Raw genomic sequence first — 17,255 nt, forward strand, 5'->3', positions numbered from 1 at the left:
CACAGTGAAGTGTTTTAATATATCTGGTGCTTGTGTCATTTTATTGTTTCTTATGAGTCATCATTAGATCACCCAATCACAGCAAAGTGCAACAGGAGAGAGGATAACACTGCTTGAACAAATCGTTAATTTCTTAAGTTGAACCACTGCTTTAAATTCAAGTTTGTTAAGCTGTTTTCCTAGAGTCACACACTTTTCATTACAAAACACAGAAAAGAATAATATTTTTTCATTTCCTCTGATATATTATTATTCTCCTGTGTCTGGTGCTAAAAACCACACAAAACAATGTTGTTGTTCTATAAGCATTAATATTTAAATGTAGTGCTCTGCTGTATAGATAATCATTTCATATTTTCCCTATAGTACGTATTTGTCCTACAGTATAGCCTCACTAGTTCATGCACTGGGTATGTTTAATTTCTATTCGCAGCACAGGCCTCTGCTCACAAAATGTTAAATCCTTCATTATTATATATTTGTCAGAAAACTCATGTGTCATGTCATAGTAAAATATCAATTATTAATGCCTAAATGCTACCCATGCATAGAGTTTTATTTTTTTCTTTCTAGCATTTAAAGCTTTGGTACAGCACTGACCAGTACTGTGTAGGCTCGACAGGAACCAACAGTCTTAAAGTAAGCCTGGCACAGACTGCTGCATGTTTTGCATAGGAGAAATTTGGCTCAAAGGTTTGACAACACCTTGCATTCAGGGGCGATTCTAGGATCAGAGCTTTGGGGGTGCTGAGCACCCAGAGAGCTGCCCAGCCGGCCAAGATACACTTTACTCGTCACAATGAGACTTCTTCCTTGTCTCTGTCAGTCCCTGCATCCTCCCTGTCCTCGTCGTCTGTTGTCTTCGTCTCCGTTATCAGTCATCATAATTTTACCATCTCTGTGCAAGTCTGCAAATTTCTTTATTAAATCATAAGATTCTTAAATTCATCAAGTCTCTCTGTGCCTGGGTCCTCGTCTCAAAACATGACATCACTGTTTTGTGCATTTTAACGCAATTTAATCCCCACATTTGTGAAAGAAATGCAAAACACTTTTTTGAAAAGTCTGTAACAAAACCATCAAATCTGATAAAGGTTATTTAAATGCTGCAAAAGAAGAATGGATTGGAATAAGAAAAGAAAATACATATAGTTCCTTAATTACTGGGGGAAAATTATGAATGATGCTCATAGTGAGTCAAAAGTAAACTGAGTGGATTTTTGGACAGAGATTCAATTTTAATGTGTATGTATAATATAATACAGATGCACAAAAAAACACTTCCAAAACAGAATAAATTATTACAAATAAATTATTACAAAATATTTAAAAAATATATATAAAAATGGAGGCAACTTTGCCTGTGGTAGAATGTATACCATGCATGAAAAAAATCTTTACTGCAGATACTAGTTTTACTAATTTAATAATACTAATTTTGCATTGTAAGATTTATGATTTTCATTTTTTCATAGTGGTACTTAGGAGAGCTTGACATTTTTTATCAGGTGGTACACACTGTAAAAAGTTTGAGAAACACTGATAAGTGTATGTGTGCTTTTGGAAAACATTTAAAGCTGCTGTACAGAATCTTTGAAACAAGCTTAAAACATTTTTAGAATATAAACAGAGCACTCTGCTTCTCTTTACAGCTCCTCACTCCACCAGGGCACCGTTTGGCACTTTCTGATAGTGTGCAAATGTGATCTACGTACTGTGTCAGTCATACAGACAACTGGACAGTCCAAAAGTTGGCCTACCTAAAACTGGCTGAGGTTTTAGTAGAGTTGTGGCTGAACCACATAAAAATATATCATTAATTTTAATCTCCCCAATCAATTATAATGTTATGTTGGAATGTTATGTTAAAAAGGGTCAAAAATGTTTCAACCCAGTTTGTTTAGCAGATTCTGTATAGCAGCTTTAATATAGGGAGGACACAACCTCCAGATTGTGTGAGTAAAATCATTTTTTTTCTCTTTGTCAGTTTAACAGTTTCTGTTTTGCCTGTCACTGTTCCCTGTCTGTTTTCTTACCTGGTTTTTCCTGATCTTGCCCTTTCTCCTCACGTTCCCCTCTTTCCTCTCTCCCTCTTTGGACTGACAATCATACACAAATAGATTCAATTAGATGAAAAATTACATTAATATGAAAAAAAATACTATTAAGATCACTAACAAAAAGTCCTCTCTCAGTCTACTTTCAACCAAAAGGCAAATAACCAAACCACACGAACATCTAATAAAAGATATAAACATTGAAACACTGATTTTACACTTTTACCTGAATGTGGCTCCTTTTTTTGAAAAAACTTCCTTATATCCATTATGAACCTGGCTGTCTCTCTGTACACAAACACACACACACACACACACACACACACACAACAGGAGTTATAAGGTTAATGGGCTGAAGCACCCCCAAAAATGGGCTAAAGTCGCCCCTGCTTGCATCTAAATCACATAAGGTTGGCCTGTGGGTGAGTTGAGGAGGTGTTGGCTCGCCCTGAGTTAAAACATTCAGTGATGGCCAAATATGGAAATATGGAAAACTGATGTAGACCATTTCACTGTCTACATAATTTATACATGCCATGCAATAGCTTTGAGTTGTTGTATAGATGTATAATATCTTAAATGACGGTATTTGTTAATGTTTCTTTGAGTAGTGAAATTGTCAGATTCCATTCACAAGTGTCAGTGTTTGGGCAACAAATTGAGAGAATTGAGTCAAATATAAGATGACCTAAGGGTAACGGTTATTGAGAGAACCCAAAAGCAGCAAACAGATTCCAGAGAATGAATCAGATAGATTGAATGCTTTATTACTAACAATAAGAATTGGGCTTGGTGTCCAGGGGGGTTTGGGGAAAGGGAAAACTCTGTTGTTAAGCAGAGACTAACTAACAGTTAGTAATTATTTCCTGAACATTCGTGAAAAGAAAAAAAACCACATTGGTCCCAGCCATGATTGCAGCATTGTTAGTAAGAAAGAGCTGAGGCCTGTGCTACAGAATTTTGTCTTATTCAGGTAACTTCAGGGTGAACCTTGGTGGAAGGTGGTTTACTTATTACCAGGGTACATGACCATGGTAACTCATACTGCAAATGTGATCCAGATTAGAGATCAACTCTACTTACTGACAAACCAGTTCTCTGAAAAATAGAATCACAAACCTTGAAGGTCCCTCAGACCGCTCTCTAATGACAGTCTGAGAGATTTTCCAGTAGTGTTTAATGTCTTTGCATTTAGAAGCAGCTTTATCACTTGCTTTTTCTTCTATTGGCTGGGAACTGTCATGGATCGCTGTGTGGCAAGCAGGATGAGGACCCAAAATGCAAACTCACGGACTCAGGGGATAAACTCAAAATCACAGCTGTAATGCTGGAAGGCAGATCACAAGAAATACAAAACTTAAACCGGGAACAATAACTAACACTTGCAGAGAGACACAGGGAAATCCACGCAGCTATGAGGGAGAACGCGACGCCGAACAGAGGGAGACGCAGACAGAAATACACAGAGGGTTAACGAGGAAAGTGGGAACACACGGGGAACACAGCTGACACAGATAACCATAACGAGACAGGGCGGGGTGAACATAACACTGACGGGAGACGGGCAGAGTCAAACAGGAAGTACACAGAGGTTCAGACAGGAGGAGAGAGCACGGGGAGAACAGACATAACAGGCTGGGGAAAACATGGAATAAAACAAGAAAGGGGACAAGGGCTCATGAATACATAGAGGGGCACACAGGGGGTGAGAGTCACAAAGGGAAAGCACACAGGGAACAACATAACAGGGCAACTCAGGAAACAGAACCTAAACAGAGAACTGAATACAAAAATGCAAGAGAACTAAGAATACTGGGCCAACACGGCCCAGGACCATGACAGGAACAATTTACAACAATTTTATTGTTATCTTAATCCATATATATAAAGTCTTAATTCTTAATATATGAGCCTAAAACAGAGCATCCCTTTGAAGTTGCTGATTTTAAATTCAATTTGCATGTAAACACATTTTGAAATCAGTTTTTGTATTTATTTTTTAATTAATCTCAGAATGTTAAAGGCAGTGGCTGTAATAATAAAACTGTCTTTTCAATGGTTGATCTGATATCCTCGTGTTGGTGTTGTTCCCAGATCATCATACTAAATGTTGTTCCAGGATCAACATTGCAAGTGACCAATCAGAATGTTGTGACGTCATACTTTTGCGACTTCGGGAAAAACCGGCGTAAAACAAAAAACTGTACTAAAGCTGCGTGAAACCGCCTCTGTCCGCCGATCAACGGGCCCTGACCCTAACCCTAACCCTAACCGTAACCCTTTAATAAACAGTAAGCAGAATTGATATTGTCCTTGCAACATTGGAATTTCATAAATGCACGAATGGCTTGGCGCGCAAAAGAATAACGTCACAACAATGTGATTGGTCACTTGCAATGTTGAACCTGGAACAACATTTTCATGATGGTCTGGGAACAACACCAACACGAGGATATCAGATCATCCCTTTTCAATATTCATTTTTTAAATAGAAACTTTTTTCCAGTCTTACGGGTCGAAGAACATTCATTTAGTGCTGTTAATACTAAATTAGAAAACAGTGAATTCGCACTTTGGACTTATTTGGAACAGCTGTGTTACTTTCTTTCTGTATTTTGTGCATCCTTTTCATATTTTTCTAATATTAGAATTTTTTCAGTATTGCTACATTACTACACCCTTTCATGTGAAGTGGTCATGAAGATCATTAACCCTCTCAGGCTCAAATTAAACTTTTTGTTGCTAATGCACAACCAAGTCCTGCAGTGGTACTTCTGAAAAAAACTCATAAAATATGTATGTGGGGTAATCAGGTTGTTAATTTTTAACTGTTGCAAATCGGCAACGCCTGCCTCAAGAGGGTTAAAACAAACTTTACCTGAAACATTAGCAAAGACAAGTGAAAACTGCAAAATTCAATGGGCAGCAACAGCCCATATTCAATTAGAATTTCATTATAAGGTGATGTAAACCAGTCACTTATCGGGCTGTAAATTTTGTTTCACTCTTACATTTACCTTTTGGTGTCAGCAGAAACATTGAAAGAAGAGGATAGATAGGGAGAGAAGTAGAGAGAGAGGATGAAGACAGCAAAAGGAGAGAAAGCAAGAAGAAACAGGTAAGAGTGGCCATGTAGTAAAAGTAAACCAAGCCGAGGTAACTTCTGTTTTACCCACATTCTCTGATGATATCACATTCCAAATAGAAAATATTCATTGATGTGAATGGTAGCATTTAACAGGAATCTTATATCTAAACATGGCTGTATAGGATGTCTGCCACTACATTCGAGTAACAGATCAGACAGATGTCTACTCTTTGATTTTTTTTTTTTTCCTGTGTTGATTCTGCACAATACTTACATTCTGGTCAACATTATTGTACCTTTGACTCTGGTTTGATATATATATATATATATATATATATATATATATACAGTTACAAGTACCTGGGGATCCCGCAGGCAAATGGGAACCATGAAGAGGCCGCTAGAAAGGCTGCAACCACCAAGTACCTGCAGAGGGTCAGGCAAGTCCTGAGGAGTCAGCTGAACGGTAAGAACAATATCCGGGCCATCAACACCTACGCCCTGCCCGTGATCAGGTACCCTGCTGGGGTAACAGGCTGGCCAAAGGAGGAGATAAAAGCCACTGACATAAAGACAAGAAAGCTCCTTACCATGCATGGAGGGTTTCACCCCAAGTCCAGCACCCTGAGGCTGTACGCTAAGTGGAAGGAAGGGGGCCGGGGACTGGTGAGTGTCAGCACCACAGTCCAGGATGAGACAACGAACATCCAAGAATACATTGGGAAGATGGCCCCAACTGACTGAGTGCTCAGTGAATACCTCAGGCAGCAGAAACCCAAGAAAGAGGAGGGAGACGAGGAACCATCATGGAAGGACAGGGCCCTGCACGGTATGTACCACCGGCAGATAGAGGAGGTGGCTGATATCCAGAAATCCTACCAGTGGCTGGACAAAGCTGGACTGAAAGACAGCACAGAAGCACTAATCATGGCAGCACAAGAACAAGCTCTGAGTACAAGATCCATAGAGGCTGGGGTCTATCACACCAGGCAAGACCCCAGGTTCAGGCTGTGTAAAGATGCCCCAGAGACAATCCAGCACATAACAGCAGGGTGCAAGAACGCCATAACCAAGTGGCCGGCATAGTGTACAGGAACATCTGTGCCGAGTATAACCTGGAAGTCCCAAGGTCAAAATGGGAGATGCCCCCAAGGGTGGTGGAGAATGACCGAGCTAAGATCCTGTGGGACTTCCAGATACAGACGGACAAAATGGTGGTGGCTAACCAACCGGACATAGTGGTGGTAGACAAGCAGAAGAAGACGGCCGTAGTGATCGATGTAGCGGTTCCGAATGACAGCAATATCAGGAAGAAGGAACACGAGAAGCTGGAGAAATACCAAGGGCTCAGAGAAGAGCTCGAGAGGATGTGGAGGGTGAAGGTAACAGTGGTCGCTGTGGTAATCGGAGCACTAGGTGCGGTGACTCCCAAGCTAGGCGAGTGGCTCCAGCAGATCCCGGGAACAACATCGGAGTTCTCTGTCCAGAAGAGCGCAGTCCTGGGAACAGCTAAGATACTGCGCAGGACCCTCAAGCTCCCAGGCCTCTGGTAGAGGACCCGAGCTTGAAGGATAAACCGCCCGCAGGGGCGTGCTGGGTGTTTATATTAGAGATGGACCGATCCGATATTACGTATCGGTATCGGTCCGATACTGACCTAAATTACTGGATCGGATATCGGAGAAAAATAAAAAATGTAATCCGATCCATTAAATATCACGAAAGCACCTCGCAAAACTTGCAACACGCCGTAACTCACCTCAGAACGTTAGCAGTCGGAGCAGTATGCATCACGTGATAGAGCAGCTGTGGCATGCCGGACCTGTCGGTGGTCTGGATAGCATGTGGAGCTTCGCTAGCAACCTGGCATTTCATCTCCGACAAAGTTATCCCAGAGAGAAGTAAAGCAAGTGTGTAAGTCCATCTCTGAATGTTTGTAAAGCATTCCCACGTTAAGCTTAACAAGCGACTGCCTCTCGCTCTCCGGCTGCTACTTCAATCGTGAAACTGCTTAAATGATCAGCTGATCGGCTTTTCTGTCGCGAGTCCGTCTCTCTTGTTTGTTTTTGGCCCACTTTGCACCAGAAAGAGGAAACCAGCGGCTGAACAACAGCAGAACGTTTAAGCTTGATAAGCTGTTGTTAGAATTTATTTAATATTACTTTCTACACCAGGATCTTTTTCTACGTAGCTGACGCTGGTAACTGTGCAGGGGCGGATCTAGCAAAGTTTAGCCAGGGGGGCCGACAGGGCATGAACAGGGAAAAGGGGGCACAAAGACATACTTTTCTTTCTTATTCTCATTTAAAATGTCTAGCTTTTAATAAATAATTATCTGATACCCAAAGTTTTAATTTGATGTAAAATGAATAGAAGTCAATTACTGTATATAGTGACTATTAAGTCTAATATATACCCTAGTAAGCTATAGTACTTTTTACTTTGGGAAGGTACCATCTGTGCAGTCTGCAATTTTGTTGAAGAAAGATGTTGAATCTATTTAATATTTCTTGAAAAATAATTGATTTCTGTGCATTTTTTTTCACACTGCATCAAATTAAGGTTGATTACGTCGATTAAGCATCATGAGGTGGTGCGTGAGGGGTGGTTCCTTATTTTTTATTTATTTATTTTTGTTGTTGCTGGGAGTTGGAACCCTATTAGTTAGGTTGCTTAATATTTATGCTAAGTACTCTTTAAAATACCAGAATAGGGAGGATGGTGTAGGTCTAAGTTTATTAGATTGATCAGTATTGCTGAACTATGAAATATTTTTTTGTATACAGGTATAACAGAATAGCTTTAGTGTAGTTGTTGTTTTAAACTTGAGTATGAACTTGCAGACTTGCAAAATGCAGCAAGATATTTTAAAAAACAGTTTTGTTGATTAAAAAACACTATATCGGATTCATATCGGTATCGGCAGATATCCAAATTTATGATATCGGTATCGGTATCGGACATAAAAAAGTGGTATCGTGCCATCTCTAGTTTATATATATATATATATATATATATATATATATATATATATATATATATATATATAGAGAGAGAGAGAGAGAGAGAGAGAGAGAGAGAGAGAGAAAAGAAATAGATAAATATAATACAAAACTTTAATATTAGATAAAAATATTTAGGAAAAACAAAATGCAGTTTTTCAATAATGATTTTATTTATTAATGGAAAAAAGTTATGTCTTAATATCATCTGGGGCTGCTTTATGCTTCAGGACCAGGACAATTTCCTGTAATTGTTACTGTAGTTGATGGAACTGTGAATTCTGCTCTCTACCAGAAAATCGGTAGAATGTCTGGCCACGAGTTTATGACCTAAAGCCCAAAAGCTCACTTAGGCTATACCAAAGAACAATGATCATGAACACAACACCAAGTCTACCCCCGAGTGACTCAAAAGACCAAACAAAAGCAAAACATATCTAAAAAATTTGAGTGGCCTAGTCAAAGTCTTGATATAAATTTGAATAAGATGCTTGACATGACATTAAACAGGTTTATGATTTTCATTAAATTTAATTAATCATTTACAAACTAAATTTTGCATTTATTTGGATTATCTTTATCTTATAGCAAAATGTATTTAATGATCTGAAACATTTAAGTGTGACAAATGTGAAAAAACTATGAATTGGAAAAGGGAGAAATATTTTTTCACCACCCTGTATATGTATAGGCATAGATTCAAAAACTGAGAAATAAATGAGTAAGTAATAAGGTAAAGTTATAAATAATTCATTGTGTCTAATATTTGATCTTCCTGTTATAATATTAAAAATTACAAACCTAAGTTGGATTTTTGTTCATTAAATATTTCTTGGTGTTCTTCTCGGGGTTAAACAAAATTATAAAACATTTTGGAGCAAATATACACATTATTAGTCCAAAGCTGGAGGACAGAATGGCAAAAATCTCAACAGCCACAGTGAATTTCCCAGGAGAGCTGACATATGCTGGGATAAAGGTGATCCACACTGTACAGAATATCAGCATGCTGATGGTGATAAATTTAGCTTCATTGAAATTGTCAGGTAATTTGCGGGCTAAAAAAGCTAAAACAAAGCAAAAGGCAGCAAGTAGGCCTATGTAACTGAGCACAGCCCAGAAGCCAACAGCAGAGCCTAATGCACATTCCAGTATGATTTTCTCCTTGTATGCGGTTAGATTTTTAATTGGGAATGGAGGGCTAAGTACCAACCATACAGTACATATTAAAACTTGAATAAAGGTGAAAGACACAACAGTCATTCTTTGTTGTGGAGGACCAAACCATTTCATCACATTGCTACCTGGAAGTGTTGCTTTAAAAGCCATTAAAACCACTATAGTTTTCCCAAGTACACAGGAGATACAGAGTACAAAGGTGATGCCAAACGCAGTGTGACGCAGCATGCAGGACCACTCAGATGGTGCTCCAATGAAAGTTAATGAACATAAGAAACACAGAGTCAGTGAGATGAGCAGCAGGAAGCTCAGCTCAGAGTTGTTGGCTCGGACAATTGGAGATGTCCCGTGATGAAAAAATATAGCTACAGTGGTAATGGCCAGACAAGCACCCAGAACAGAGAGTGTAGCCAAGATGATTCCAAGGATGTCTTCAAATGAAAGAAACTCTACAGGCTTAGGGATACAAGTGTCTCTCTTTGCATTAGGCCAGAATTCCTTGTGGCAGGGTAAACAATCAGCAGAATCTGAATGTAAAGAAAAAGAAGAGAGACATAAAGAAGGCTTCAACAATTAATTTGTTAATTTTTTTGTTATGCATCCATCCATCCATCCATCTTCTTCTGCTATATCCGGGCCCGGGTCGCGGGGGCAGCAGTCTAAGCAGAGAAACCCAGACCTCCCTCTCCCCAGCCATCTCCTCTAGCTTATCCGGGGGAACAAAAAGGCATTCCCAGGCAAGACGAGGGATATAATCTCTCCAGCGTGTCCTGGGTTTGCCCCGGGGACATGCCTGGAACACCTCACCCAGGAGACACCCAGGAGGCATCCTTGTCAGATACCGAACCACCTCAACTCTCTTTTCAATGTGGAGGAGCAGCGGCTCTACTCTGAGGCCATCCCGGATGGCTGAACTTCTCACCCCATCTCTAAGGGTGGGTCCAGCCACCCTTCGGAGGAAGCTCATTTCTGCCGCTTTTGTCCGCGATCTCGTTCTTCCGGTCACTACCCACAGCTCGTGGCCATAGGTGAGGGTAGGGACGTAGATCGACCGGTAAATTGAGAGCTTCGCTTTTAAGCTCAGCACGCTTTACGCTTCACCACGACGGACCGGTGCAGTGTCCGCATGACTGCGGCCGCAACACCAATCCGTCTGTCGATCTCCGGCTCCCTTCCCCCGAACACTCGCAAACAAGACTCCGAGATACTTGAACTCCTCCACTTGGGGCAGGAACTCATCCCCGAGTGGGCACTCCACCCTTTTCCGGCTGACAACCATGGCCTCAGATTTGGAGGTGCTGATCTTCATTCCCGCTGCTACTGTTATGCACACTAAAATAATTTTGAATATATGTAAAATCATTTTATTTTACCTGTTGTATTACTAGTCTCTCCTTCAGGACACAGTATACAGTCATAGCAGCAGATGGGTTTTCCTTTCTGCAGCACTTTACGAGTTCCTGGAGGACAACTGGCACTGCACACTGACACTGGCACCTGTGAGAGATAAAGCCAAAACAAAAGACATATATATATATTAGGGGTGCAACGATACACAAAATTCACGGTTCGGTTCGGTTCGATACTTTGGTGTCACGGTTCGATATTTTTTCGATACAAAAAAATGTTCATGCATTTTTAATTTGTCATTTATTAAAATTATAAATATATATTTTAACTCAAAAGTACAGTTTTTAAATTTAACCCTAACCCTTGTGCGTGTTTTTTATTTTGACAGCGAATGCGCACCTGCGGACCACTTATGTGCAGCCCTGGTTATTTAGCTCGTCATATTGCAGCCACAGAAATTATTTTGTCCATGAAACCATAAAGCTGCACTTTCTTTTTGCCTTATAGTCTGATTTGTCATAACTTCTCCGTTTTGTGGTAAGCTTTTCTTTGGCTGTCACTTCTTCACCCTGACCTGTCTTATTTGGCTCAGCAGAACTGAAATGCTTTTACACGCGCACTCACATAAGCTCAGCGATTCTCTGCGCGATCAACCTCTCACATGTTTAAGCTTGCTGCGGGAGATTTCACTTGTCATGTTTGCATAGTAAGCTAACGATTAATAAGACGATGTCAGAGGAATTGGTGCACAAATTATCATCACTCACAGATCAGTGCTGTCGCTCTCTATACACAGTTCGCACGATTGCAAAGTGAAAGCAAAAAAACAAGCGCAAATTCAAACGCGACTTCAATATGTCACATATTGACAGTGGCTCACCGATGCCAATGACATAATTACCCAGCTACATTTCTGAAAGAATGCAAAAGCATTGACATATATTTTTCCTACAATAGCCCGACGGGCAGGGAAGAGATAGATTTTGGTAGCCCGACTGAAAAAAATCGCTAGCTCCAGGACGTCGGGCTAGCGATATTGCAAGCCCTGTATCTGATTGAGGAATCACTCATCTTTGGAAAAGAGAGTTTATTACAGAGAAATGGCTCTTTCCAAAATAAAAGCTATACTATCCGCTTCTTCTGGGCTATATTCTCAGCAGCATAAGGAGAATCAAGTGCTAACAGCTGTCTAAATGACTCGGCTAACGTTAGTAGCATGCTTGCTTTTTTTTGTCTGCTTCCACTTGTCTTTGCACTAGGATGATGTCGGTGTAAATGTGCAGTCATATTCGTCGTGTTCCCACTAGTGCTTTCAGGTTAATCTCGTTGAAATGACCTTAACGCCACAACACGGCAAATCTCCGTTAACGAGCTACCGCCGATCGCTCCGTGCATGGGGCTAGACGGCCAACACGTTAACGAGCTAACTGCGCTAGCACACTAGTTCACACCAATGTAATTGAGCATTGCATGGCACATCCAACATACTCTTTTACCTTAGTCCATGACTCGCTTACCTTCAGGGTCATACGTCACATGAAAACCAAAATAATTCCAAACGCCAGATCTGAATGAGGGTGGGGGAGGTGCCCTGCGCTCTTCCTTCTGACTATGCTGTCTGTGTTGAGCGCTCAGTGGATCTGCGCTCGACAGTGCAGCCTAGGCGGAGTAGTCGAACGCAGATTCACTGAGCGCTCAACACAGACAGCATCGTCAGAAGGAAAGTTGATAAAATAAATTACAAATGTTGTATTGTTCGATACATATGCGTACCGAACCGAAAGCACTGTATCGAACGGTTCAATATCGATACGAATATCGTTGCACCCCTAATATATATATATATAAATCCTTAATCCTCCAAAGTGCAGTGTGGTTCTTGTCTTTTGATTCATTACTTGGGTGCCATCCTCCATCCAGGTTATGCTCTGGTTAATCTGGAACTCTTGGCCAATTGGCAGTGACGCATCATAAAGTCCTACTGTTACCAACTCTGTTTTTCCAGTTTCACTCTTCTGCCAGTTAACCAACTCGTAAATCGCCACAGGATCCCCATTAGCATTAAATGACACATCATAACCATTTTGGGAAAAATTTACTTTCTTCAGCTCTGCTAAGATCTGTATGTTAGAAAGGAATGGAAGGCAGAGAAAAGATATGCCAAAATATTAGGCCTTACACTAATATTTGATTTCATGAAGAATACATTAGGGGTAACAAAAGAAACTATATTAGCATAAACATTTGAGCTGACCTGTTTGGACTCTAACTTGTTTAGTTTGTCACACTTAGCTATGCCATTGGTTCTCTGACACACTGTATTATGGATGGCATGTGCTATTGCATACACAGCCTTGTACACCATGTTAGTAATTCTGAGCTGAGATGTGTCAGTATACGGGATTTGAAGATTCTGTATGTCTTCAGTTCCATCACATATCTTCTTGTCTACAACAGGACCTAAACAATAGACGACACAGGGACTGTTTCATCACTGCAAGATTTTAAATTTCATTAATGCATTTTCATTTGTCATGTATTTACCAAATCATATTAATATAAAATTCCTTAATAGACAACAAATCACATTTTTAAAATGGGACAAAATCACTACATTAACTGAGTGCCTAAACCTCACACCAGAGATCAGAACATAAAGAATTAATAAAAAAAATATTTAACCTTATATTTGAGCAAAACAAAAGTTGCTAAAGATCAAAAGGATTTTCTCACTTTTTTTCATTTTGCAGTTGAACGATTCCTCCCAGAACTCAGTAAGCATAGGGGATGTAGCTACTTGAGAGGAAGACAAATTAAGCAGGAAATCTCTGAAACCGGGGATTACAGACTTCTGAATCCCAAATCCAATGGCCCCAGCACAGAAATTAAACCTTCTAAATTCTGAATCAGTTATCCATGACTCACTGCCTATCCACTGGCGAGGTGGGGAAGGCTCACGTGAAAGCTCCTCCAACAGAATTTTCATGTCACCAGAAGCAACAAATGCCACAATAACCACTGCTGTAGACCTTAAGAAAGAATGCAATACATTAAGAAATTTCTTGTAACTTTTGTTAATCCAGTATTAATTTAACTTTCTTAATCTAATAGACAGCAGTAAATAAAACACAAAACAATAAGCAGAACTAATTCAATGGATGGATGGATTTCTTTAAGCAAATCTCAATCTAAGCAAAACCTGTCATGTAGAGACCTGCGGATAACACTTGCTACTTCTTGGATCCTGCTATGTGGGTGAGTCCGATAGAAAGATACAGAATATTCCACACAGATTCCCTCTTTTTGTGCTGCTTCTAGAAAAGATGCCATGCCACTATTTCCATAATCTGAATCCGAACGAACAGCACCTATCCAAGTCCAGCCAAAGTGCTTTACCAGCTTGGCTAGCGCTTCAGCTTGGAAACGATCACTGGGGATTGTTCTGAAAAAATTCGGGTACTGCTGCTTGTCAGACAAACATGCGCAAGTGGCATAATGGCTCACCTAAAGCAAAAAAAGGAAACAAAACTCTTTTAAGGATGGCACAATAAAAACTCATTTGCATGCTTATTAGAAATACAAAGATTGCCATTTACTTGAGGAATATTAAAAGACCCAAGGATGCGTGACATGCTGATGGATGGTGTAGACCCAGACTCACCAACAATAGTCATCACCATACCAGATAGTGAGCAGTTGCCACCTGTGTAAAACACAGTGTCCAAGCTATTTAACAACTGAAATGCCACATGCACTGCCACAGGCACTGATGAACATGAGTCATAGATCTGATACCCAAGCCTTATCCCGGGCAGAAGCTCTGTGCTGTTGTTAATCTCTTCAATGGCAAAAACCATTGCTCGTGAGAAGCGCAGCTCACGGGTATTAATGCTGCAAAAAGAACATCAACTCAATATTCGATTTTAAACTACATAGATTTCAGATATTTTAAGCTTCAATAGAAAAAAAGACAGTAAGGAAAATGTTTAGTTGGGCCACAAACAACTAATAACTGCAAATCATCTGAGGATAAAATATAAGGCTTAAATTCACCATACAAGAATAGTAACTGATATCAAAGCAAAATGACATATTATTAATATATAATAACAGTGATAATAATATAGGCATTTATCTCATGTTAAAAATTCATAAGAAAGTTTACAAAGTGTAATTTCACTCTTGAAGAAAATAAAGTATCAGTATCACTAATATTAAAAAATTATTGATTCTTTACAAATTATTAGACAACATACAGGTCAGGTCATACTATTCCAGCACAACCAAACATGTTTTGTAAACCAATCCTTTTACTTACTGACCTCCCACTGCATCTCACTGGCTCAGGCATGGTAGTGTAGTCATGGTTTACTGTTTGCATGTAGTAGTGGATTGAGAAAACACCACCAATAACATAGTCCCCATCCATTGAGAATGCAGGGATACGAGTGCTACCCTGCAGCTTACATTTCACAGAAGAAGCCACAGATCTATCCTGAGCCTCTGTAGGCATTTGATCCAGACCATCTAGAGATAGATCTAGGGCAAGAGCTGATTTCAGCTCAACCAAATACAGATATAATTTCAGACAAATAAACACAGCTGACAGCTCCATCCCTGCCTGATGTCAGGCATCTGTTATGGGTGTGTTTTCACTGATTTATATAGTTGTTCAAAGGCAGTGCTACGTCTTTATTATGACATGCTCTTACGCAGCAGTCTTTGAGAAAGTCATTATGTTCTATAATCTGTATTTTACAATATCTTGAAATGTGTTCAAAAATTATTTACAAGCAATACATTTTATTATTAGCCTATGAGAAAAAATAATCGGTAATAATGCTCAATAATTTGAGCAATGCCTATGAGGTTAAAAAAAATAGTAATAGCATAGTATTTTGCATAATACAGTATACTGGAAATGAAAGGCTGTTTTCAAATTTTTATATTTGAGCTCTGTGAGTTCCTAAAGGGATAACCTTGTCAGACCATCACTTACTCACCACCAAACCTGTCATGTTGAATGACATTACAGGCAGCAAAACATTCCCCATAGCACATGTGCTCATGGTGAACCGACCTCATCTGTGAAAACCACAGGGCACCAATGGTGGACATACCAATTCTGGTACTATATGGGAAATGCCCAACAGACTCCACGATGCTGGGCAGTGACCACACAGGCCACTAAAGAACGTTGGGCCTTCAAGTAGTGATGTGCGATACCACTGATTTCCTTTCCGATTCGATACCAAGTAAAATTCAGGGTGGTATCGACGATACTGAGTTGATACCGATACTTTGTACAAAAACTTACAAAACACCTTGCCTGCCTGCAGCACTAAAGGACTCCGTGAGAGACGTCTGTCTCGCCCTAGCAGCAGCTGTCCCTTTCCACTGCTCCTCTTCAGTTCGCCTCAACATACACTCGTCATATTCTGTGATATGATTTACTCTAAGGTGTTTGACAAGGTTAGTGGTGTTGCCACAACACCTAACTTTCTTGTCACATGTATCGCAAACCATGTCTCAGCTGTTTGTGGATGTAAAATACATCTGCACATGACTCCATTTACGCTCAGCCATTGTTGTGAGTGCACACGCCAAGGGGCTGCCATATATTTATACAGCCGTATTTTGCACGTGACTATGAAAGGCAGAAGAGGAAGTAGTTCCTTCCAATGTAGACAATCCAAATAATATAGTTTCTTTCCACTCTGTTCCTGTTAATGATAAACTACAAATTTACCCTAAATTACTAAAATATCGATATTTTAATGTGAGAATCAATTCTACAACATAAATGACTGGTATCGGAGAAATCGATATTTCAGTATCGATCCGCACATCCCTACCCTCAAGCCACCCTCATAAAGTCCAATTGTTTTGGTCAGAGACATTCACACCAATGACCCGGAGGTCATTTGGTAGGGCTCTGGCAGTGGTCCTCCTTCCACAAAGGAGCAAATATCCAGAGCCAAATGGAAATACAGAAATGTCTTCAATGTTTCTTTTTTTCTCACGGCAAATTAGATTGCAGAGTTCACCAAAAACTCGTTGCAATTTTGTGGGAAATCACAAATTTTGTCTCGAGTGCACCAACCCTGAATGCTGGTCTTGGTAAGAAGACCTTGTTGCTTTTGCTGCTCTGCATGATTAATCTCATAATGGTGATTTGAACTGTGGTCCTTAAACACAGCAATCTCCAATCTCTAATATGAGCATCTATCAGTGCTAGCACTCACATGTCTCATAAAGGTGTCAGTGAAGCTGATATAGGACCCAAACGCTGGACTTTCTGAATGAAGACAGTGCGTTTATTTATAGCAAAAATGACAACAAGGTGCAGAATATTTTCGGTGCATGCTCCAAGTGAGTGTGAGTGTGTCCTCCGATTGCCGTGTATTGTCCCCTTCCCATGACAGTGGTCCGTGTTCCGCTCTTCTGTTTAATGTTCATGGTGCACCCACTCCGTTCCTCTGTTTCTGTAATCCAACAGGAAACCAGAGACAGATTAGCAGGATTAACCCATGACAACAAACACTTTCAATAATTAGCTTCTGAGCTAAACTAAAGATT

The 17,255-nt window shown here is 40.0% G+C and overlaps 1 protein-coding gene across 1 annotated transcript; it reads right to left on the reverse strand.

The window, feature by feature from the left end:
- Nucleotides 1-8,948: 8,948 nt before the first annotated feature.
- LOC146559886 (extracellular calcium-sensing receptor-like) lies at nt 8,949-15,147 on the reverse strand. Its single transcript, XM_085243667.1, has 8 exons — nt 14,999-15,147; nt 14,273-14,567; nt 13,891-14,180; nt 13,410-13,705; nt 12,931-13,136; nt 12,575-12,796; nt 10,700-10,823; nt 8,949-9,853 (listed from the first exon to the last, which is right to left on the reverse strand). The coding sequence occupies exons 1-8, from the start codon at nt 15,103-15,105 to the stop codon at nt 8,949-8,951; spliced, it is 2,445 nt and encodes an 814-aa protein (XP_085099793.1). The 5' UTR covers nt 15,106-15,147.
- Between the last annotated feature and the right edge of the window lie 2,108 nt (nt 15,148-17,255).

Source organism: Mchenga conophoros, linkage group LG14, assembly GCF_057382185.1.
Source record: "Mchenga conophoros isolate Kocher_MC1m ecotype Shallow Benthic linkage group LG14, M_conophoros_male_GT1.1, whole genome shotgun sequence".
Taxonomy (NCBI): domain Eukaryota; kingdom Metazoa; phylum Chordata; class Actinopteri; order Cichliformes; family Cichlidae; genus Mchenga; species Mchenga conophoros.